Source organism: Mytilus galloprovincialis, chromosome 8 (assembly GCF_965363235.1).
Source record: "Mytilus galloprovincialis chromosome 8, xbMytGall1.hap1.1, whole genome shotgun sequence".
Classification (NCBI taxonomy): domain Eukaryota; kingdom Metazoa; phylum Mollusca; class Bivalvia; order Mytilida; family Mytilidae; genus Mytilus; species Mytilus galloprovincialis.
The window spans coordinates 22,702,359-22,724,153 of NC_134845.1; the positions used below are offsets into that span (position 1 = coordinate 22,702,359).

At 34.0% G+C, this 21,795-nt stretch overlaps 1 protein-coding gene across 1 annotated transcript; it reads left to right on the top strand.

The window, feature by feature from the left end:
* Positions 1-361: 361 nt before the first annotated feature.
* On the top strand, positions 362-21,762 carry LOC143085333 (uncharacterized). The gene is made up of 9 exons (XM_076261615.1): positions 362-471; positions 3,145-3,252; positions 5,707-5,919; positions 8,056-8,139; positions 9,646-9,729; positions 10,994-11,919; positions 12,898-12,981; positions 17,888-17,983; positions 18,205-21,762. Exons 6-9 carry the CDS (start codon positions 11,671-11,673, stop codon positions 18,511-18,513), a joined length of 738 nt encoding a protein of 245 aa, XP_076117730.1. The 5' UTR covers positions 362-471; positions 3,145-3,252; positions 5,707-5,919; positions 8,056-8,139; positions 9,646-9,729; positions 10,994-11,670; the 3' UTR covers positions 18,514-21,762.
* Positions 21,763-21,795: the final 33 nt, after the last annotated feature.

Sequence of the window (21,795 nt, forward strand, 5' to 3'; positions counted from 1 at the left end):
AGATGACCAAAAAAAAAGCATATTGAAAGGGATGCCAAGAATGATAGTCTTTTTTTTTTTTATCGAATTTGGTCCACAAACCAATATGTTGGTAAAAACCAAGGCAGCGTCTCAACATACACAATTTGGTAAAGACGCCCAGCTGCACGTTAACCTTAATATAGAAAGAGGATCCCCTATTAGAGACTTCACACAATCATCGTCATTATGTGACATATATGCAGTGTCTTTTTCTTTTTGTACTTATAAGTTTGTGTTCGTTATCAATATTTTCAAGGTTGTTCAATATCAAATTGCTTTTAAAGGTACAGGGTAAAAACTAACCATTTCGAATATACATTTTAGAAAAAGAGACGAATTTGCTACTGGACTTGCAACCAGAATAGATAGGACAGAGAACATACATGTCCACCAGCAAGGAGAGGAACAACTTAAGACAGAATTTACTGGGTTAAAATCAAACGAGGCACGGTAAGTTGTACTGTCTTAAAAACAATTAAAAGTGGCAAATGAAAACAATCAAAGCAGCTAAAAATCAGCATTTGCAAACGAAGTTTTAGTATAAAAATAAGGAGATGTGGTTGAATTGCCAAAGAAACAAATCCTCCAAATTAAAGTTCAAATGAAGCGAATGTAAGCAATTATGGGCAAGCGTATGACCTTCAACAATGAGAAAACAAACATAACGTTTAGTTACCTGTAGTCCTTTAAAGTACAACCAATTAGACAAATACATGTACAAGTATTTCCCATTTCCATTCTCAATTTTAAGTATCAAGTTAATATATCAATTCAGAACTCCACCCATTATTTAATCATAACGCTTTCGTCCTGTTAAAACGAAACTAGAACTAGAACACAGAACTAACATTTGTTTACATAGAAAGCTTAAGGTGAAAGGTAAAATCAAAAACAAAGGAGTGTAAATAGTTGAAATCTCCTCCAAAAATCCGAAAAATATGCTATTACTTAAGATGCATGTGCAATGGTAAATAAGATGCAAGATGTATGTTTGGCTTGATCGCAGTAAATTCGAAATAATGAAAAAGGAAGAATAATAACCGAGATTTGTATACCAAGACTAAATGAAACTGCTTTCTTAGATTTTCAAATGTCCCTAGTATACCTTTCGTAAGCTAGATCAGAAATCCATTTCCAAATGTACCACGATTTAAATGAACTATTAGAAACTTCATATTCTGCTCTTTTAGAAGCAACAACGCTTCGAATCATGAGCTTAAAAGCCCAATCTTTGACTCAATTAAATGTTCAACAAAAAGTAGCTCTTGTGTATGACAATTTATTCAACCTAATTGCCCAATCATGTCTGATTTCGTTGCTCATCTAATTTTGTTTATAAAATAGAACTTTAAACAACTGTCATACAAGTGGAGTGTCTTTCCAACTATAAAACCCACAGGACCAAGTTAGCTTTTCTCATCACCTAGCATCCGTCATTCGTCGTCCGTCATCGTTCATCTTTTTTTCTTCACAAAATTCTACTCATCAGAAACTACTGAGACAAGTTGAAACAAACTTGGATACATAGACAATAACTGTTCAGTGTCTTTAAATATCACTGTATTTGTACGAGGCTATAGCTAGGAAACAAGGTGTATGCGAGCTTTTAGCGAGCTACTACACCTGTTTCGAGCCGAGTACAAATACAGCTGATATTTAAAGACACTAAACAGTTATTGTTTTTATCCTGCAATTAATTATGTATATTGTTTGTGTTTTGAAAGACACAAAAACTAACATATTTAGCATTTATTTTCGATTTGTAATCCCTTGAGGCCCGCGTAGTAATATCAAAATCACTTATCACGCTGGAGACGGGTTCGCAAAAAAAGAATCTCGAATGGTCAACAATAATACATCGCTAAGGGGGAATAATTGTCTATTTTAACATAACAAATAATTTCAACAGTAAAAACAAATAACAAAACATTGTCAAATTTGAAACAGAAGTGTACGAGTTGTCCTACGCTTCAGACTTGACATTCACTAAACTTGCATGCTGAAATTGACATGGTTGATTTTGTAACACAATCATACACATTCAAGTTTTGAAATCGACAATTGTCATCGTCATTGGAATGCAACTGGAATACACATTCTGAGGTCACGTAGGTTCAAACAATACTCAGTCCGGCAGTGGGCGGCGCTTTAAAGCGATATCTGTATAGTATACAGATACAGCATAGCGATATCTGTAGGACTGTATCTGTATAGTAGAACACCCAATTGCAGGATAAATTCATTTTACTAGGTACTTACCGTACCTTACCTCTGTATATATTTAACCCTCTTTGTAGAGGAACCATACGCTAGTATGTAGAACTTGTGATCTGCAATTTCTATGTACAGTGATGCCTCCACCGAATATGTTGTAGAAGTCTATGGGAACATTAAAATAATAATTTCAAATGGTTGAAACTTGAAAAGTTATTTAAACAATGATAAGTGGTATTCAGTAACAATTGGATGATCTGCCTTTGATTTAACTACTGGGTCAAACCAAACTCAATCATTATTCTGGTATCTGATACTGTTTATTATGAGTTTAGTTTTTCTTTTTCATAATTACGAAAATCCTTGTAGATAGAGTTGAGCGACACAGGCTCTTTAGAGCCTCTAGATTATTAAACTTTAGATCTTAGTATTGTGTTATTACATTTTCTGTTTTACATTACTACATTGTAGTACGCGTACGCTAAAGAGCTTATACTGAACAGTGGTCAATTCATTGTTGATTTCACTTTAGACAAATACACAACGCTGGTTCAGTGCAAAATAAATGATATAAGCATTCTATATATTCTTAATATCTGCTCAAAATGTCAAAAATTTATTCAATATTCAGTATTCACGAATTGATTATCAAATCATTGAAATTTAGAGATACGATTAAAAATGACCTGTGTAGGAAAACTCGTAGTATCCCGTATCCGGTGCGCAATCAATCATAATAGTTCATTGTGTCGATTGGAACCTTAAAGTTTGATAACTATTGGTATACAATTCATTGTTGTACATGTATTTCCTAGAAAATTTTAAACCTTACTATATGACGTCAGAATTCTAGTAGTCTAGATTTGTTAAAGTTTTATTTAAATTTACTATGATTATTGAAAACTGTAGGAAGAAACAAGAACTAGCTACAGGGCTTACTGAGAGAGCTGTACAAAAACTTAGAGAAGAACTTTCACAGTTGAAATCAGAACTCAATTCAAAAACAGCCGAAGCACAGTAAGTACTAATGCAACCTCTTCTTTTTATGAATACATTTGTATGTAAATTTTTACATATCGAACCATAACATGAGTCATCATAATTTTTTTTCTTCAAAAGATGTATTAATAACAGCAACACAATCCACGAATTTCAATGTTTATTTAAAAAAGAAAAAGACAAAAAGACAAATAATAGTACACAAGACACAACATAGAAAAGGAACATGAACACCACTAAAGACTGGGGGTGATCTCAGGTGCTCTGGAAGTGTAAGCGGATCATGCTACACATGTTGCACCCATCGTGTTGCTAATGTTATTACAAACCCGGTTTATAGTCTTATCCGGTATTGTAGTTACGATATAAGGAACATATCCGATATCATCTTCTGTGAAACGGATACTAGTATTCCATGACGGTCAACCAACTCGTGATGGCGTCCGTAAAAATTGCGATCGCAATTATAGATGATTCAAGATTAAAGAATATACACGGACATCAACTCTTAAACATATATTAAAGTACTGAAGTACTGAACATCAGATGACCGCAAGTTCTGTGGATGGTCACAAGCACTTGTCGCAGAAAAAAATCGATTCTCTATACCTGAAAGTTATTAGGTTAAGGTAAATTTATATTTTTTTTTCTGTGTGGATGATGAACCTCACCGTAATAACTATTATATTTTAGTGATATAATCATTGATTACATGTATCAGTATACTCTCAGACTGCTTTGATGTTATATATCATATTACTATTATAACTATTACATGTATATATATATAATGTTCATTCATTTGAATACCATTCTATTCTACTATTCTAATGATAATGCAGTGCAAGTGCATGGTGGACACTCTTCTGTTTTTCTAATACATTGAATTTGAGTAGGCATTCATTTTTTCTCGCGTTTGTTGCAAAACGTACTCGAGATATTCTCCCGCATGCGTTATAACACAAGTGTTCGCGGTATTCCTGTTTTGTTATTGATATATATATATATATATATATATACAGTGTATGTAAAGTGCGGATCCTAAAATACCATTTTCACTGTATATCCCATGCATTTCTGATGTAGAATGGTAAATAAACAGACGAATAAATTATGATTCTTGAAGAAAATGAAAAAAAATACTTCACATGTATATGTTTAGTAAGAAATTATACAATTTAGACAAAGTACGAGATGGGAACGGGTTTTTATCGCGCCGAGAGCCATCCATACGTGAAATATATACCGAAATAGGTGAATATTTAGGACGTTTTACGAACAAATCGTGCAGGTGATTAAAATCTAGCAGGAAAGATGTAGTTGCAGAAACATATTCATTTCAACACAATTATTAATGTTGTATAACGTTGAATAGCTTTTGTTATTCAGTTTGTCCATATTGTATTGAATTCCACTATGATGCTATCTTTATGCGAGTCATGTTTACTGTTGAATAATGATAATTTACTTTCATTTCCACTGTAGAGCGATTCATTAGTATTGTATATGCGGTGCATTTTCACTGTAATAATTTTTTTCATTTTTATGCATAAAACTCCTAATTCAGCCGACTTGCTCAAACAATAATTAAAGTAAGAAAAGGATTTGATAGTGCTGACTTTGAGAAGGAATTTTAAAGTTTGATTGAACACTCTAATAGAATTAACCCTGAACAGTTGTGGCAAATTTGAACACATTATTAAAGCTTGATACTATCTGAATTTGGATTGTGATCAAATTTATGACGTTATATAGATTTCTGACACAAGGTAAATGTGGTCGAAGATCTTACAAATCGTATGCGCAATACTGTGCAACTGAAGGTTTCTTCTTGAAACTTTTCAAAAATTTGAAATTTAAAAAATAAATAAAAGAGATATGAACCCCTTAAAAAAATTAGAACCCGCCCCTAACATTTTGTATCCCTTCTAGGATCAATAACGATTAAACCAAATCCCAGTCTTTCCGTTTTGGTAATGAACCTTGTAGTACAAATTTAAAGAGATCCATACACTTAAACACAAGTTATTGTCTGGAAAAATAGAATAAAGGTTTTTTTTTTTTGCCATTTCTTTTGCCCCTTATTTCTGCATGTTTGGGCCAATTATCCCCGAACCCAATCCCAGTCTTCCGTTTGTGATATTGTTCCTTGTCGGACAATACGACAAAGATCCAAAAACTTACACACAATTGATACCCATGAAATAAATAAGGAAAACAAATAAATAAATACTCTTTATCATTTTGAGATCGCTCAGATACATGGCGTACGTTAATTTTACATATTATATTATCATGATAATTCTTGTTCGCATTCGGAGCCTTTCTTGCTTGAGCACAAATTCATATTGCCTATTACCTATGATGTTTCTTACGTTCTTAGTGCATTCGTTAGGATACAATTATGTGTTGTTTCGATACATAGTAAACAGTGTCTTAACAATTTGTATAATCAATTAAAATGTATTTCAGAATGTTGAGAGAAACATTAGAACTCACGTCTAGAAACATCAAAAATGTAAAAGACAAGTGCGAGGGAAAACCAATGGAATCTGTAGCTCTTATATGTCAAAGACCAGCATCGTTAAATAATTTCAAAGAAGTTGAACACATGGTTTCTAATAACGAGCAGTGTTTAGTAGCTTTGTTGAAAACTCTCAATGAGAAAAGCAGCGCTAGCGGGTCGTAAGTACATATATCAAAACTATTTTTCATTTAATAAAGCATTAAACAATATAATAGTCAATCAAAATTTAGAGACCCAAGCAGTTACATATTAACCTATGAGGCTATGGATTGAGTCTAATCGTTAAATAAATGTTTTATTACAGAATTGATCGTTGACAAATTTGTAATCGTTATGATTATCAGATCATCTTCTATTGCAAGCACTGAATGCGCAATACAATTTTGTAGCCTTATTTGTACTATCTTGGTCAAACGGTTTTGATTTTGATTTGTTAGTTGCATGTTTTTTTATATCCCATCTACGATAGATAGTAGAGGGGCATTATGTTTTCTGGTCTGTGCGTCTGTTCGGTCGTCTATTCGTTCGTACGTCTGTTCCGTTTTGGGTTGAAAAAAAAATTGGTCAAGGTAGTTTTTGATGAAGTTGAAGTCAACTTGAAAGTTAGTATACATGTTCCCTATGATATGATCTTTTTTTTTACGAAACTTAGTAGGTTAAAACTTTCATGTCCACTGAACATAGAACAGGCCTAGGTTTTGTGTTATGAATTGCCTTTAACATACACCATGTTGTCACATGAACTGTGAATGATAGACCAAGTCCGGAAGACCCTGTTTAACAACCCTTCGTGATGAGATACTGCTTGTTAATCGTGCTAAGGCCAACCCATTCACTTCTACCCCGCAGCTTAGACACCACTGGCATCCAGGTGGTCGTGTTAGTGTTTGAAGAATGGCCCGTCGACTTCATAGCGGCAACCTTAGAGCATGTTGTGTTATCAAGAGACCTGTCCTAATAGTCAGGCACCATATTATCATTTTCAGTGAGCTAATGACCATCGACACTGGAACATAAGACGCTGGCAAAATATCATTGTTCAGATTGGAGTTAGATTCTGTTACGACCAGTAGACGGCAGAATACGAGTTTGGCGGGAAAATAAAACTGCCTATGACCAAATAAACATTTGCCCAACGACTGCATTTGGTTCTGGTGGTGTTACAGTATGAGTTTGCTTCTTATACAGGTGTAAGCTTGGTATGCATATTCTGCAGGGTAACATGAATGGACAGACATACAGGGATTTTGTGTTTAGAAACATTGTAGTCCCTCTTTTTGACAATCACCCACTTGCGTCAATACCAGTGTACATGCATTTATAGACGATAACGAAAGACCTCGCAGGACATGAATTGTAATAGAGTACAAAGACCAAGAAGCAATTGGCACTATCTTATGGCCTTTCATGACATGAACCCTATCGAACATATCTGGGATGCCATTAGCAGAAATCTCAATCGCAGAGATCCACCACTGCAAAATCTTTGCGATTTAAGACTGTCAATTGTTGATGAATGGAATAAATTTTCTCAACTAAAGTTCAGAAGACTTGTACAGAGTATGAAACGCCGTGTTACTGTACCGGAAGAGAGATGGTTGCACATCCTATTGACTCAAATATTGACATTAAATTTGTTGAACATACCATTAAGATTAATTGTAGAGAATTTTAATGATATTGGGTGATTTATTATTGTAAAAAAATTAAATCACAGTGAAACTTAATTGCCGTTTCTTATTTGTGTAATTTGCACTATTTTTAATGCAAAATTTTAAAATGCATAGAACCTGCAAAAGTGACCAAAATTAAGTTTATGGTTTGTTCATGGTGTATGTAAACAAAATTGATATATTATTTGTTTCTCTTTTAAAGTATATAACTGATTTTCTTAAATGAAAAAACAAAATCGATGCAAAAAAAATAGGTGGGGCTTTAGTTTTGGCGGACTGTATATATAACTTTTACAAAAATCTTCTCTTAAACTTCATATTAGACAAATTCAACCAAACCACAAATATCATTAGGGTATCCAGTCTAACAAATGTTTCAGATTACCCTGCCTGCCAACCAACATGGCCAATATGGCTAAAAGTAGAATATAAAGTTTTTGTCTTATAGTTATATCTCTGAAACTAAAGCAAAAGTAAAATGGTTGTATTATTTCATGCATCAACTGTAAACAAAAATATCAGCCTGAGGTGAGCGCTCTAGTTATTGGATGGGACTATTATTTTGGGATCTGGATTAAAAGTTCATATATTATATATAATAAAGTAATGTTATATTTATAGGCATGGTCAGTTAGAAAAAGAAAATAATTCACTGAAGACAGCAGTTTAGAGAAATGTGCAAGAAAAGAATGAGTTGATTCTTAGGTAATTTAAAGCAGACAGTATAAAGGGTTTATTATAGATCGTACTTGTATCACATTTTTAGCAATGCAATGTTCATATGTTAAGAGTATGTGGTGATTATCCAAAAATATACAAAACTGGCCGAATGATATTTTCTGTTTAATGGAAATTTGTCGTATTTCATCATTGGGGTATTATTTTAAAACGGCTGTACATAGAGAAAATCTGGCATTGGCAGATATGGTTACAATGTTGAGCTCTACCAGTTGTCTATTTACATCTACAAGAGGGGCGAAAGATACCAGAGTAACAGTCAAACTCATAGATCGAAAATAAACTGACAACGCCATTGCTAAAAAATAAAAAGACAACACAGGCAAATAATAATGCAACCATTAAACTTTTAAACAATTTTCTTATTGGAGTTGGAGTTATTGCCCTGAAATGACGGATTTGACTATTTTGCTTCCAATATGCCCGTTATCTTGAAAACTAAAATAAGTGAACTTTGAACATTAAAACTAATCAGCAAGAAATGTCTTCAAACATGTCAATAAAGCGGAAATCTTCAATAGACTCCTTATTAGAGTTATTGCCATTTCATAAGTATTTTTTTCATCGGAAGTGACATTGATAGGTCATACCGGTGATATGTGGCCGCAGAAATTTCATTGCGCTTTAAGCTGATTACAGAACGTATTTCGTATAATTACTTTAATAACAAATCGTGAATACCGAAACTTTGTGTTAACGCACGCGGAAGAATATATCGAGAACGTTTAGTGACAAAAGCGGGAAACATGAATGCCCACTCAAATCTAACCTATTAGAAAAACGAACTTTTACAGGAGAGTGTCCACCATGCACTTGCACAGCACTATAAATAAAATAGTAGAATATAACATGTATAATGATATATAAATGGATGAAATCTAGCCTTTAAAGTTATTAGGATGATCTGCTCTATATATATAACTGTTAAAAATCTATTAATATACTATATAATATATAACAACAAACCAGAGTATGCTGCTAACAAATGATATAACGATTGTTATGGTGGGGTTGAAATCCCTGTCATTTATTCATCATCAACACTGGAACTTGTCTTAGAAAAAAATATTATACATTAAGTTTATGTTTAGAGATATAATGGTTTTCTAAGACAAATGCTTGTGACCATCCACCAGAACTTGTGTTCATTCGGTGTTCATTACGTTAGTACTTTGATTATCATTTATTTTGAGTTTTTGTCTCAAATCTAGAAACGTCCTTGTTTAAACACATTTATATCATTCAATAAATATTGAAATTATCGAACCAATTTCATCATATAAATTGGGCCAATACCGTTGTTTTGTCAGTTTGTGGCGAATACAGTCTACATTACATGAATAAATTCCCAGTATTAATTTAGTTTCTTTAGCAATAAAGCACTACCGTATTTTTTATGGGACAATTATTTTGGGATCTCTTGCGGAGTAGTTCATATATTATATATAATAAAGTAATGTTACATTTTTTTAGTTATGGTCAGCTAGAAAAAGAAAATGATTCACTGAAGACAACAGTTCAGAGAAATATGCAAGAAAAGGATGACTTGATTTTTAGGTAATTTAAAGCAGACAGTATAAAGCGTTTATAATAGATCATATCACATTTTTTAGCAAAGCAATATTCATATTTTAAGAGTTTATTGGTGATTATCAAAACATATACAAAACGGGCCGAATGATATTTTCCGTCGACTGGTTATTGAAGTTATTACTCTTGTATCTTATCTTGAAAACTATTAAAAATAGATAGAGATTTAAATAACAAAAATGACCAACCACACAAGACCTACAATGAGGTCAAACGCTGCGAATAAAGTTACATGATTGCCCTTAAATGGCAATTTCCCTTCTTCTTTTGAGTTTAGGCAAAAAGTGAATAAGAAAGAGAGAAACTGTTAACACTTAGTCTAGTTTACAATTTGAAAAGTTCGTATTTAACCCCGCCTCATTTTTATGCGCCTCTCCCAAGTCAGGAGCCTGTTGTTCAGTAGTTGGTTTTGGTTCATGTCTGTCATATTTGTTTTTCGTAAATTGAGTTGTTATTATAAATAAGGTCGTTTGTTTTCTCAGCTGAATTAATTCACATTTTTCTTGTCGGGGCCTTTTATTGCCAACTATACGGTATGGGTTTTTTCCTCATTGTTAAAGGCCGTACGGTTGTCTATTATTGATTGCATACATCCTATTCATTTTAACGTTGGGGAGTACTTGTCTCATTGGCAATCATACTACATCTTCTTGTCATTATATAGACATATGTGAGCGACGAATGGTCTAAGAGGGTCTAGTTATAGTTTATTCTAATGTCAGGTCCAGTTTTCGATTGGAAGCTTTAGTTAAGAAATTTAAACAAGTTTCACAATGTGTATGTGCAAACTGGAAACATGTAGGTCATGTTGCTGGTTGTTGTCAGTTATTATTTATCTTTTTCGTTAGAAAGAAATTTGCCTAACTGAAACAGTTGGTCGTCTCACTGAAACGGTTTCATATTTTACATAGAAGTATTACTATATTTATTGTCAAACGTTCAAATTTGGCAATAAAACCTTTTTTTATACGGTTGGGATTTATCTCAAACAATTTATCTGCATTATAAGATGCATTTTACAATAAATAGCAATTACAAAAATGTAGTTTTATTAGTATTCGGCCAATTTGTTATATCTTTTACATTAAGTGTTAATGACCTGATTATTTTTATTTCATTTAATATTCTTATTAGAGAGTACATACTGCATGTTCATATAATTGTAACTGACGATGACATTTATTTTTATTTAAGGACAAGGATATGAGATGACTATTTTTGTTATTTACAGAGTACAACATACTGAAAAAGAAAACACGATCATAAAGAACAATTTAGATAAGAAAACCAGGGAAAATGAAGACTTAAAGACAAGGCATATACACATGTTTAAGCAAACTAATATTAAATGTATAGTTTATAGCTATGCCACCCAAACAAGTGAAATGCCTCGTGAAGTATTGACCGAAGCAAATACATTGTAGTTATGTTGAACTTTGGTCATTGACATGGTTATAATAAGAAATTTTAACTGCTTATCAAACTTTGAAAAACTAAGTATATTCTACCCCAGGAATATACTACCTTAGCTGTATTCGGCAAAACCTTTCGCAATTTAAGTCTTAAGATTAATTCTATTCAACTCGTACTTTATATGCCCTTTTTAGTATTTGTAAATTCGAGCGTCAGTGGTGTGGTTTTTTTTTAGATGGCATGAACAAAATATAATCCTGGTATCTATGATGAGTTCATAAATTAACGGTTTGGATTTGTGTACGGTTATGTATTTTGTAATAAAGTTTCTTGTAAAAAATCCACTGTTTTAACTGATGAACATTGTTATGCTCTTTCATTATTTAGCACAAAAGAGGTGGGAGATTTAAACAAGAATCGATTTGTTATTTACATATTAATTGGTTGTAGTTTTCGGAAGTTTAGTCCTCAATGCTCACACACTTGTAATCCTTAATGATTAGTTTATTTGGTATATTATTATACTTTGATGTGAATTTTACATTTAGGTTGAGCCAGGTAGCTGGAGCAAAACTTATGGCAGGCAATACCAGCATCGCAGACTTGGGGGATAAATACAGACCGACTAGAATAGCAGAATTATATTCTGAGCTTTATGACAATGAATGGACAGAAGCAGTAGATGACCTCAGCACAAAATGGTCTGAGGACATAATAGTTCGCCATTTATTCATAATACTCCAGGTAGTGTTTGATCATATTCATTTCTGTTCGTTAAAACGGTTAAATATAAATACACCTCATATTGATGTATGTACAATTTAAAGGAAAAGGGAAAGTAAATAACAAAAATAAATGTTCAGTCCCTTGAATTTGAATCAAATTATGCCGTATGTTATTTCGGTCCTTTGCTAAATGTTATGGTAAATAAAAAATGATAGTCTGATCAAAGTATCGATTTTTGGTTCGACGTTGAGTTCATTTCATCGCAGTTTCTATTTACATAATAGTTATTGAAAAACTGGTCATTATCGTGATATATGGACTGCCCACAGGACAGTGGTATTGACTGAGACAGCGATAATGACTGAGCCAAAGGCGAGGTCATTATCGCTGTCGCAGTCAATACCACCGTCCTACGGGCTGTCCATTTATCACGATAATGACCGGTTTTTCGATAACTATTATGTTTATTTCATTGAGAAACTATGTTTTAAAAAGAATTCATACATTCAAATTGTTGAAAGTAACCTCGAGATAATGTACGAATTCGTTAGGAAAGAGTGAAGACCGGTCATAGTTTTAGATATCTGTATAAGTCACTTCAACATTTGAAATACAAAATAAAGTTTACTCTAATTTCATCAGTCGCAAAACGGTCATTAGAGTTGTCTACACTAGCAGATGTGTCTTCCATTTTCCTAACTGTAAACTGCAAACACGTCTGAATCGCGTTGTGTTTTATTACGGAACGTCACTCAAACAAACAAACCACGCCCCACCGGTCATTATCATGTAAAAGTCTGTTAACGACCGGTTTTCCGGTCCGCTTTGTTCTGTTAATGACCGATGGAACTTATTACTGAAGAATAAAGAATGTCATGTGGCCTCTTTTTATCCAATAAGATAAGCTTATTCTTAACCGATATGAAATAAATGTTAATTCAATTACCATAATGAATGACTATAAACAAAATTTCATATGTTTTAAACATTTCTCAGGGATGTAATAAAGCATGCTGTCAGCTAGCAAGTCAACAAATACAGGACTTAGTTCGGAAGTTATTTTTAGATACATCATCTGATGTAAGTATATTCAGTAAAAGCTACAATCACACTACCATATACAGAGACAGACCATGTATCATGTACGGAGCTGTGAGAGCTCGATACACTTGTTTATACAAACACTCAAATATTTCTGATAAACCAAGGAAAAATCCAAAAAGATCACAAAATGTCAAACTAGATTCTTTTTTTCAAGTGGGCATAAGAAAAACGATAAAGAGCAAGCAACAGTTTTCCTACGAAAAAAAAAATGAAAAAGAAACGAATGTGAAATATAAATCATGAACTATAATTTTAAGAACTTTATTTTGAAATTTTTCATCAGTGATACAACAGATTTAGTCTGCCTAATATCTTGACATACATCTATAAATTGACAATAAGGATCGATAATTTCATATTTACAATTGTGAACTTTCCATTTCCTTGAAGCAACATTCCAACATAAATACATATGTATTATATTTATTTATCATATACTACATGCCTAATACAGTGCGTTTTGCATATGTGTACACAGTACATGTAACAACCGGAAGAAAACAAGTCGTATTTGCACGCCCAGTCTGATAACCTCGTAACAACCCAATGACGTACATGCATGTAGCTGATATGGCCGTATTTTCGGAAGTATATGATAAAGAGATTAATACATGGCCATTGCTATATCGGCCCGGGTATCATTCCTCGACCTATACCAGCACCTCCACTACGTCGGGGGGGGGGGGGGGGTCTCGGGATGACACTCGGGTCGATATGAAAAATCCCATGTATTAATCTTTATATATATATTAAATCTGTTGTAGAGTTGTCACTGACTCAGACGTACTTATAGATATAATTATTTTCTGTGACTGTATCTTACATTAATTTGTAGGATCCTTTACTATAGATAATTGAGCTGATCTGTAACAATAACATCTCCATGCCTTATATATCATGTACTGTAGTACGACGCTAAATTAAAACTGACGAGGAAAGGTAACACACGAACACCGAAAGCTTTATTATTTGTGAAGCCCAGTTGGTCGTGTGGTCTAGCGGGACGGCTACAGTGCAAGCGATTTGGTGTTACGATATCTCAGTAATATGGGTTCAAATACCGACCAGGAAAGAACAAAAAATTTGCGAAAGCAAATTTACAGATCTAACATTGTTGGGTTGATGTTTAGACGAGTTGTATATACATAATGTACACAGCCATGTATCACCATCATTGCTGGTGATCCGATGGATAAATCTGTTGTAGAGTTGTCACTGACTCAGACGTACTTATAAATATAATTATTTTCTGTGACTGTATCTTGCATTAATTTGTAGGATCCTTTACTTTGGATAATTGAGCTGATCTGTAACAATAACATCTCCATGCCTTATATATCATGTACTGTAGTACGACGCTAGATTAAAACTGACGAGGAAAGGTAACACACGACCACTGAAAGCTTTATTATTAGCTCACCTGGCCCGAAGGGCCAAGTGAGCTTTTCTCACCACTTGGCGTCCGTCGTCCGTCGTCGTCGTCCGTCGTCCGTCGTCGTCGTCGTTAACAATTTACATTTTGAACTTCTTCTAGAGAACCACTGAATGGAATGGAACCAAACATGGAATGAATGTTCCTTATGAGGTGCTGACCAAGTGTTGTTACTTTGTAGCCGATCCATCATCCAAGATGGCCGCCAGCAGGGGACTTAGTTTAACATAGGACCCTATGGGAAATGCATACAAATGACTTCTTTTAGAGAACCACTGAATGGAATGAAACCAAACATGGCATGAATGTTCCTTATGAGGTACTGACCAAGTGTTGTTACTTTGTTGCCGATCCATCATCCAAGATGGCTGCTAGCCGGGGACTTAGTTTAACATAGGACCCTATGGGAAATGCATACAAATGACTTCTTTTAGAGAACCACTGAATTGAATGAAACCAAACATGGCATAAATGTTCCTTATGAGGTGCTGACCAAGTGTTGTTACTTTGTTGCCGATCCATCATCCAAGATGGCCGCCAGCGGGGGACTTAGTTTAACATAGGACCCTATGGGAAATGCATACAAATGACTTCCTCTAGAGAACCACTGAATGGAATGAAACCAAACATGGCATGAATGTTCCTTATGAGGTGCTGACCAAGTGTTGTTACTTTGTTGCCGATCCTTCATCCAAGATGGCCGCCAGCCAGGAACTTAGTTTAACATAGGACCCTATGGGAAATGCATACAAATGACTTCTTTTAGAGAACCACTGAATGGAATAAAACCAAACATAGCATGAATGTTCCTTATGGGGTGCTGACCAAGTGTTGTTACTTTGTAGCCGATCCATCATCCAAGATGGCCGCCAGCAGGGGACTTAGTTTAACATAGGACCCTATGGGAAATGCATACAAATGACTTCTAGAGAACCACTAAATGGAATGAAACCAAACATAGCATGAATGTTCCTTATGGAGTGCTGACCAAGTGTTGTTACTTTTTAGCCGATCCATCATCCAAGATGGCCGCCAGCGGGGGACTTAGTTTAACATAGGACCCTATGGGAAATGCATACAAATGACTTCTTCTAGAGAACCACTAAATGGAATGAAACCAAACATAGCATGAATGTTCCTTATGGAGTGCTGACCAAGTGTTGTTACTTTGTAGCCAATCCATCATCCAAGATGGCCGCCAGCGGAGGACTTAGTTTAACATAGGACCCTATGGGAAATGCATACAAATGACTTCTTTTAGAGAACCACTGAATGGAATGAAATCAAACATGGCATGAATGTTCCTAATGTGGTGCTGACCAAGTGTTGTTACTTTGTAGCCGATCCATTATCCAAGATGGACGCCAGCGGGGGACTTAGTTTAACATAGGACCCTATGGGAAATGCATACAAATGACTTCTTTTAGAGAACAACTGAATGGAATGAAACCAAACATTGCATGAATGTTCCTTATGCCGTGCTGACCATGTGTTGTTACTTTGTAGCCCATCCATCATCCAAGATGGCCGCCAGCATGGGACTTAGTTTAACATAGGACCCTATGGGAAATGCATACAAATGACTTCTTTTAGAGAACCACTGAATGGAATGAAATCAAACATGGCATGAATGTTCCTAATGTGGTGCTGACCAAGTGTTGTTACTTTGTAGCCGATCCATTATCCAAGATGGCCGCCAGCAGGGACTTAGTTTAACATAGGACCCTATTGGAAATGCATACAAATGACTTCTTTTAGAGAACCACTGAATGGAATAAAACTAAACATTGCATGAATGTTCCTTATGAGGTGCTGACCAAGTGTTGTTACTTTGTAGCAGATCCATCATCCAAGATGGCCGCCAGCAGGGGACTTAGTTTAACATAGGACCCTATGGGAAATGCATACAAATGACTTCTTTTAGAGAACCACTGAATGGAATAAAACCAAACATGGCATGAATGTTCCTTATGAGGTGCTGACCAAGTGTTGTTACTTTGTAGCCGATCCGCCATCCAAGATGGCCGCCAGTGGGGGACTTTTGAATGAAATTAAACATGTTCCTTTCCTTATCAATGAGGTTGTGTTGTCACTTTTAGCCAAATTTTATATTTTTTCATATGATTTCAAAAACCCAAGTAGAATCAGGTGAGCGATACAGGCTCTTGAGAGCCTCTAGTTTAAGAAGCCCAGGTGGTCGTGTGGTCCAGCGGGACGGCTACAGTGCAGGCGATTTGGTGTCACGATATCTCAGTAGCATGGGTTCGAATCCCGGCGAGGGAAGAACAAAAAATTTGCGAAAGCAAATTTACATATCTAACATTTGTGGTTTGATGTTTAGACGAGTTGTATATACATAATGTACACAGTCATGTATCACCATCATTGCTGGTGATCCGATGGATAAATGTGTTGTAGAGTTGTCACTGACTCAGACGTACTAATAATTATTTTCTGTGACTGTGTCTTGCATTAATTTGTAGGATCCTTTACTATAGATAATTGAGCTGATCTGTAACAATAACATCTCCATGCCTAAATACATTATGTACTGTAGTACGACGCTAGATTAAAACTGACGAGGAAAAGTAACACACGACTACCGACAGCTTTATTATTTGTTAAGCCCAGGTGGTCGTGTGGTCTAGCGGGACGGCTACAGTGCAGGCGAGTTGGTGTCACGATATCTCAGTAGCATTGGTTCGAATCCCGGCGAGGGCAGAACAAAAAAAATTTGCGAAATTTTACAGATCTAACATTGTTGGGTTGATGTTTAGACGAGTTGTATATACATAATGTACACAGCCATGTTTCACCATCATTGCTGGTGATCCGATGGATAAATCTGTTGTAGAGTTGTCACTGGTTCAGACATACTTATAAATATAATTCTTTTCTGTGACTGTATCTTGCATTAATTTGTAGAATCCTTTACTATAGATAATTGAGCTGATCTGTAACAATAACATCTCCATGCCTTATATATCATGTACTGTAGTACGACGCTAAATTAAAACTGACGAGGAAAGATAACACACGACCACCGAAAGCTTTATTATTTGTGAAGCCCAGGTGGTCGTGTGGTCTAGCGGGACGGCTACAGTGCAGGCGATTTGGTGTCACGATTTCTCAGTAGCAAGGGTTCGAATCCCGGCGAGGGAAGAACAAAAAATTTGCGAAAGCAAATTAACAGATCTAACATTGTTGGGTTGATGTTTAGACGAGTTGTATATATATATATATATATATATATATATATATATATTGTAGAGTTGTCACTGACTCAGACGTACTTACATATATATATATATATATATATAAAAAAGGTTTTATTTATTTCTCCTAGTTGATACGATGATCCGGGGCTTGCAATTCCTATCATGATCAGATGCAGATCAAAATTTCAAATAAGCATAGATGAGTTTAATTTTTTGTATGTGTGTTTTTTAGGTTACACAATTCCTTAAACAACATACTACAGAGATAAAACAATTGATGGATGCACGAAAGGCAATTGCTATCAATGTCGCAAATGTACTAAGTAAGGTATGTTAACTTAATTGTACAGCAATAGTAATTTGTTAAACATTAGGTAATTCTTACATATAATAAGTGTTTGAAAATTTATCGTTTTATAGATATAAAAAAAGTAAACAGTAAAAAAGTCCAAGATTTGATTCTTTTTTTAATGCCTTTTTTTTAACATCTGTAGTGAAGAAATAACAATTTAGGAATATTTGCTAACACAACATCTTTTTTAATTTAAGGATTTCGACAGAAACCCTACGTTCCGTGAATACTTACGTAACTACGAATGGTCAGACGAAGAAATAATTTACCAAATAACCAAGCAGAAGTTTTTTGAAAAGTGTATTGCACTGTGTTGGTTGATGGCGGTTCAAGATCCTGAAATGTACCTTGACGGCGATGTTGAGCACAGAACTAAGTTTGATAAGGATCGATACAGAGAATACACAAAAAGTGGACCCCTGTTTCTGTGTAGCATTTGGCCTGCCTTGTATCTTCACAAGAATGGGCCATTGATGATAAAAGGTGTAGCACAGGCTTGTGGCTGACATTTATTAAATCTGATATAGACATTCACGGTTAAGTTGCACTGGGACTTGTTTGTTAAGCCTTGTGATTGAAGGATGTTTGCTCCCCTTGTTTTTGAATGTTTGCTTGAAATTCGGAATCCTCTGGTATTATCCATTTAGGATCATTAAAAGATTTGCCTACTAACGATCACTAACACCTAATTTTCTTTCATAATTTGGTAACATATGGTTAAACAGTCATATTTGAAAATCTTATAAAATCCTTGTTATTTTTCATCGTTTTGAAAGAACAAAGGTGCCCATATAAAGTCACAGAAAAATCTAGAGAGAACTATATCCCGCCAAATTTTTCATTGCTTTTATCTCGAAAACAAGCACACGGACCCAACATGTTTGTTCTGCTTTATTATGTTCTTTATTTATAAACTATCCAATTTGTAATGATCTTATAAAAAGCTTGTTTTTTTTAAACAGAGTAGCAAACGTCCTTAGATTAAGCTTATACGCTTTGTTTGGAACCAATGCAAACTGTACTTGCAGCAAAAGTAGCTAGTTTAGAGGTTATGCTCGTGTCCGGAAATTACATAATATACTAAGTATGTCTCGGTTGCAAGTTACGTCTTGTGGCTGATGCGATAATTTTCAATCAGACTGCGTAACATAATATTATAATATAAGTTTGTGTTGTTATTGAAGTAGGAAACGTCTCGGAACCATCTGTGTTTAGAATCGCTAAAAAAAGATGGAATTTAAGAGTACAACTTGTAGTTATAACATCCTAGTTTGAAATTTATAATAATTTTTGTTTTTAATCTATTATCGTCTATATCAAAGGCTCGCATCATGTGCGGGCATATACTCTCTCTAGTTTGGCTTTGTGGAGTATGCATATTTTCGTACACGTTATGACTTAGAAATTTAACCATTTTTTAGGTTTTAAGGTTTCCGTTTTCTAAAATTAATCTGACTCAACCAAATGATTTAAAACTTGATATGCATTATTCTTATTAACACTAAACACAGATCAAGTTTGAATTTAGGTTGCGTTATGTTTTCTGTTCTAGAGCTATGACCTTTCACAATTAAGAGAAATGCTGAATATTCCGTTTCCATTTTCTCACTTAAGTTTGCCTAAACCAAATGTTATGAAACTTAAAAACAATGCGTATTAAAACAAAACTTAGATCTAGTTTGAATTTAAGTCATGTCCCTTCATTACGTTATATGCAAGCGGGGGCATCATCAGTGTTACATGGACACATTATCCACTTATTACTTGGGTTGTACCTTAAATTAATTTTTTATACTGCTTTTTACATATACCACTTGCGGCGGGGTATCATCAGTGAGCAGTAGCTGGTAGTTTCACTTGTTTATTTTTATTTTTGGTGCTGGTAAAACTATTCTGTGATATATGTACATAATCCTGAAATTGTTATTATGTAGTTGAAATTATATATTTTTGTTATGATATTATATTGTATGTAAGATAAAGGATCTATTTGTTTTAAGCTAAACTGGTTAGTCGGTACTATTGTTATCACCTGACACTACCGTCCGTCCTCAGTTTTATCTTTTACAACAATACATCGGGGGTAAATAGAAGATCAAACAAAGACTGAACTACTATAGAGAGTATAATTTTAAAGATGTATTACATGTATGCATAAAGTTATATAGTATAAGACTGAAACGTATGGAGATGTGATTGGTTTTAAAAAGAGGTAAAGTGCCACTGTGGTCATTTAAAAAATTGACTTTAAACTATGTGGGCGGTACACACGTTTAAGGGCATCTATTTAAGCCATCTTGTCAACGAAAGAAGTCACACAAAGCTGAATAAAGTTTGACTTTCCGGGCTGATACAACGTCGAATTATCATAGTTCTGAGATAAGATGAGTTATTCAGACATACTTGAATAACATTTGTTATTCCATATTGGTACTATTTTAGTACGTTTTCTCTAGTTTATGAATTGAATTTGAATATCAAAGCATATTCACCTTGAGAAAAATGATGAGCAACGCGCTCAAAGTCATGCGCTTTTTACATGTAAAGTTATTGCAAAATGTTTGATATATAATTGGTTTTTAAATATTTTTGGAAAAATGAATAAATAAACGATAACTGTCTTTTTATTATGTAAATATGTGGTTTAATTGACTTTTGAAAAACTGAGAAACACTTCGGCCTTCGTTAATATCATTTTTTCAAAAGATGTACACCTCTGAAAAGTAAAAAATATTTAGAATTAATTTTTTTTCTAAACCTGATTTTTGGGTTTATAAGACTGTAAGAAAATAATTGGTGAAAAAAATTCATATGGTGGTGCACTTCTTTTTTTGCTACGAGTCATTGAAAGTCCCCAACTTTGATGATTTTCCCATTTTTCATCAATTTTTACCCATGTTTGGGCTATTATCGTGAACAAACTCACAGTTCCACAATTATAACTTTTTTTCATGCTCTCAATAAAGATGAAGTGGTCCAATCTGAATAAATTAAACTAAAAAAAAACTATCGGTAGGTGTTAATATAAGAAAGTTTTTTTTTTCATATTTTGATGCTTTTTCGTGTCAAATTTACCATGTTGTCAATTTTATTAATTTGTGATTTTTCTCTGTTTAAAGAACAAAATGCATATTAATTCAACCCCTTTGTTATAAATGATTGAAAAAAATATCTAAGAAATTTGAAATGAAAAAGTTATATTGGATGTTTATGTTTCTGGTAAAATCATTTTTTGTACCCCTCACCCATTTTTCTCAAAAGTTCGGCTAAAAAGACTCAGTCTGACTTGATTAGTATTAAAATTTGAAAATTTTATTATTCTAAAACTACTTATTGGAAATACACAATTCTTTCACAGAGTTAAGTTTGATTATGAAATTATCAAATTCATTGCTTTTTTCCACTTGTATCACATGTTTATGAAGTAATTCCAGAACGAGATTTCAATGAGACTGAAACGTCAGAAGAATACATCCTTAAAACCGCAGAATTTTAGTAATCAAACGACATAATTATTTATTGGTATGTCTTTTATATGTCGTATTTGATCATTGACAAAGTCAATAAGATTGCTTTAAATTTAAAATATTTATGAATCAGGCGAGACACGTGCACATCTTTGTGAAACAAATTTATATTGCATTCTGTAATACCTTCACTAGTTTCTTTTGTTTGTGTTGTATGTTTGCTTTGTTTTGTTTCGTTTGCTTTTTTATATATTTATTACGCTTGGTTTAAATAAAGACATATTCTCAATGTGTTGCGTCTTTCATTTGATAATTTATTGA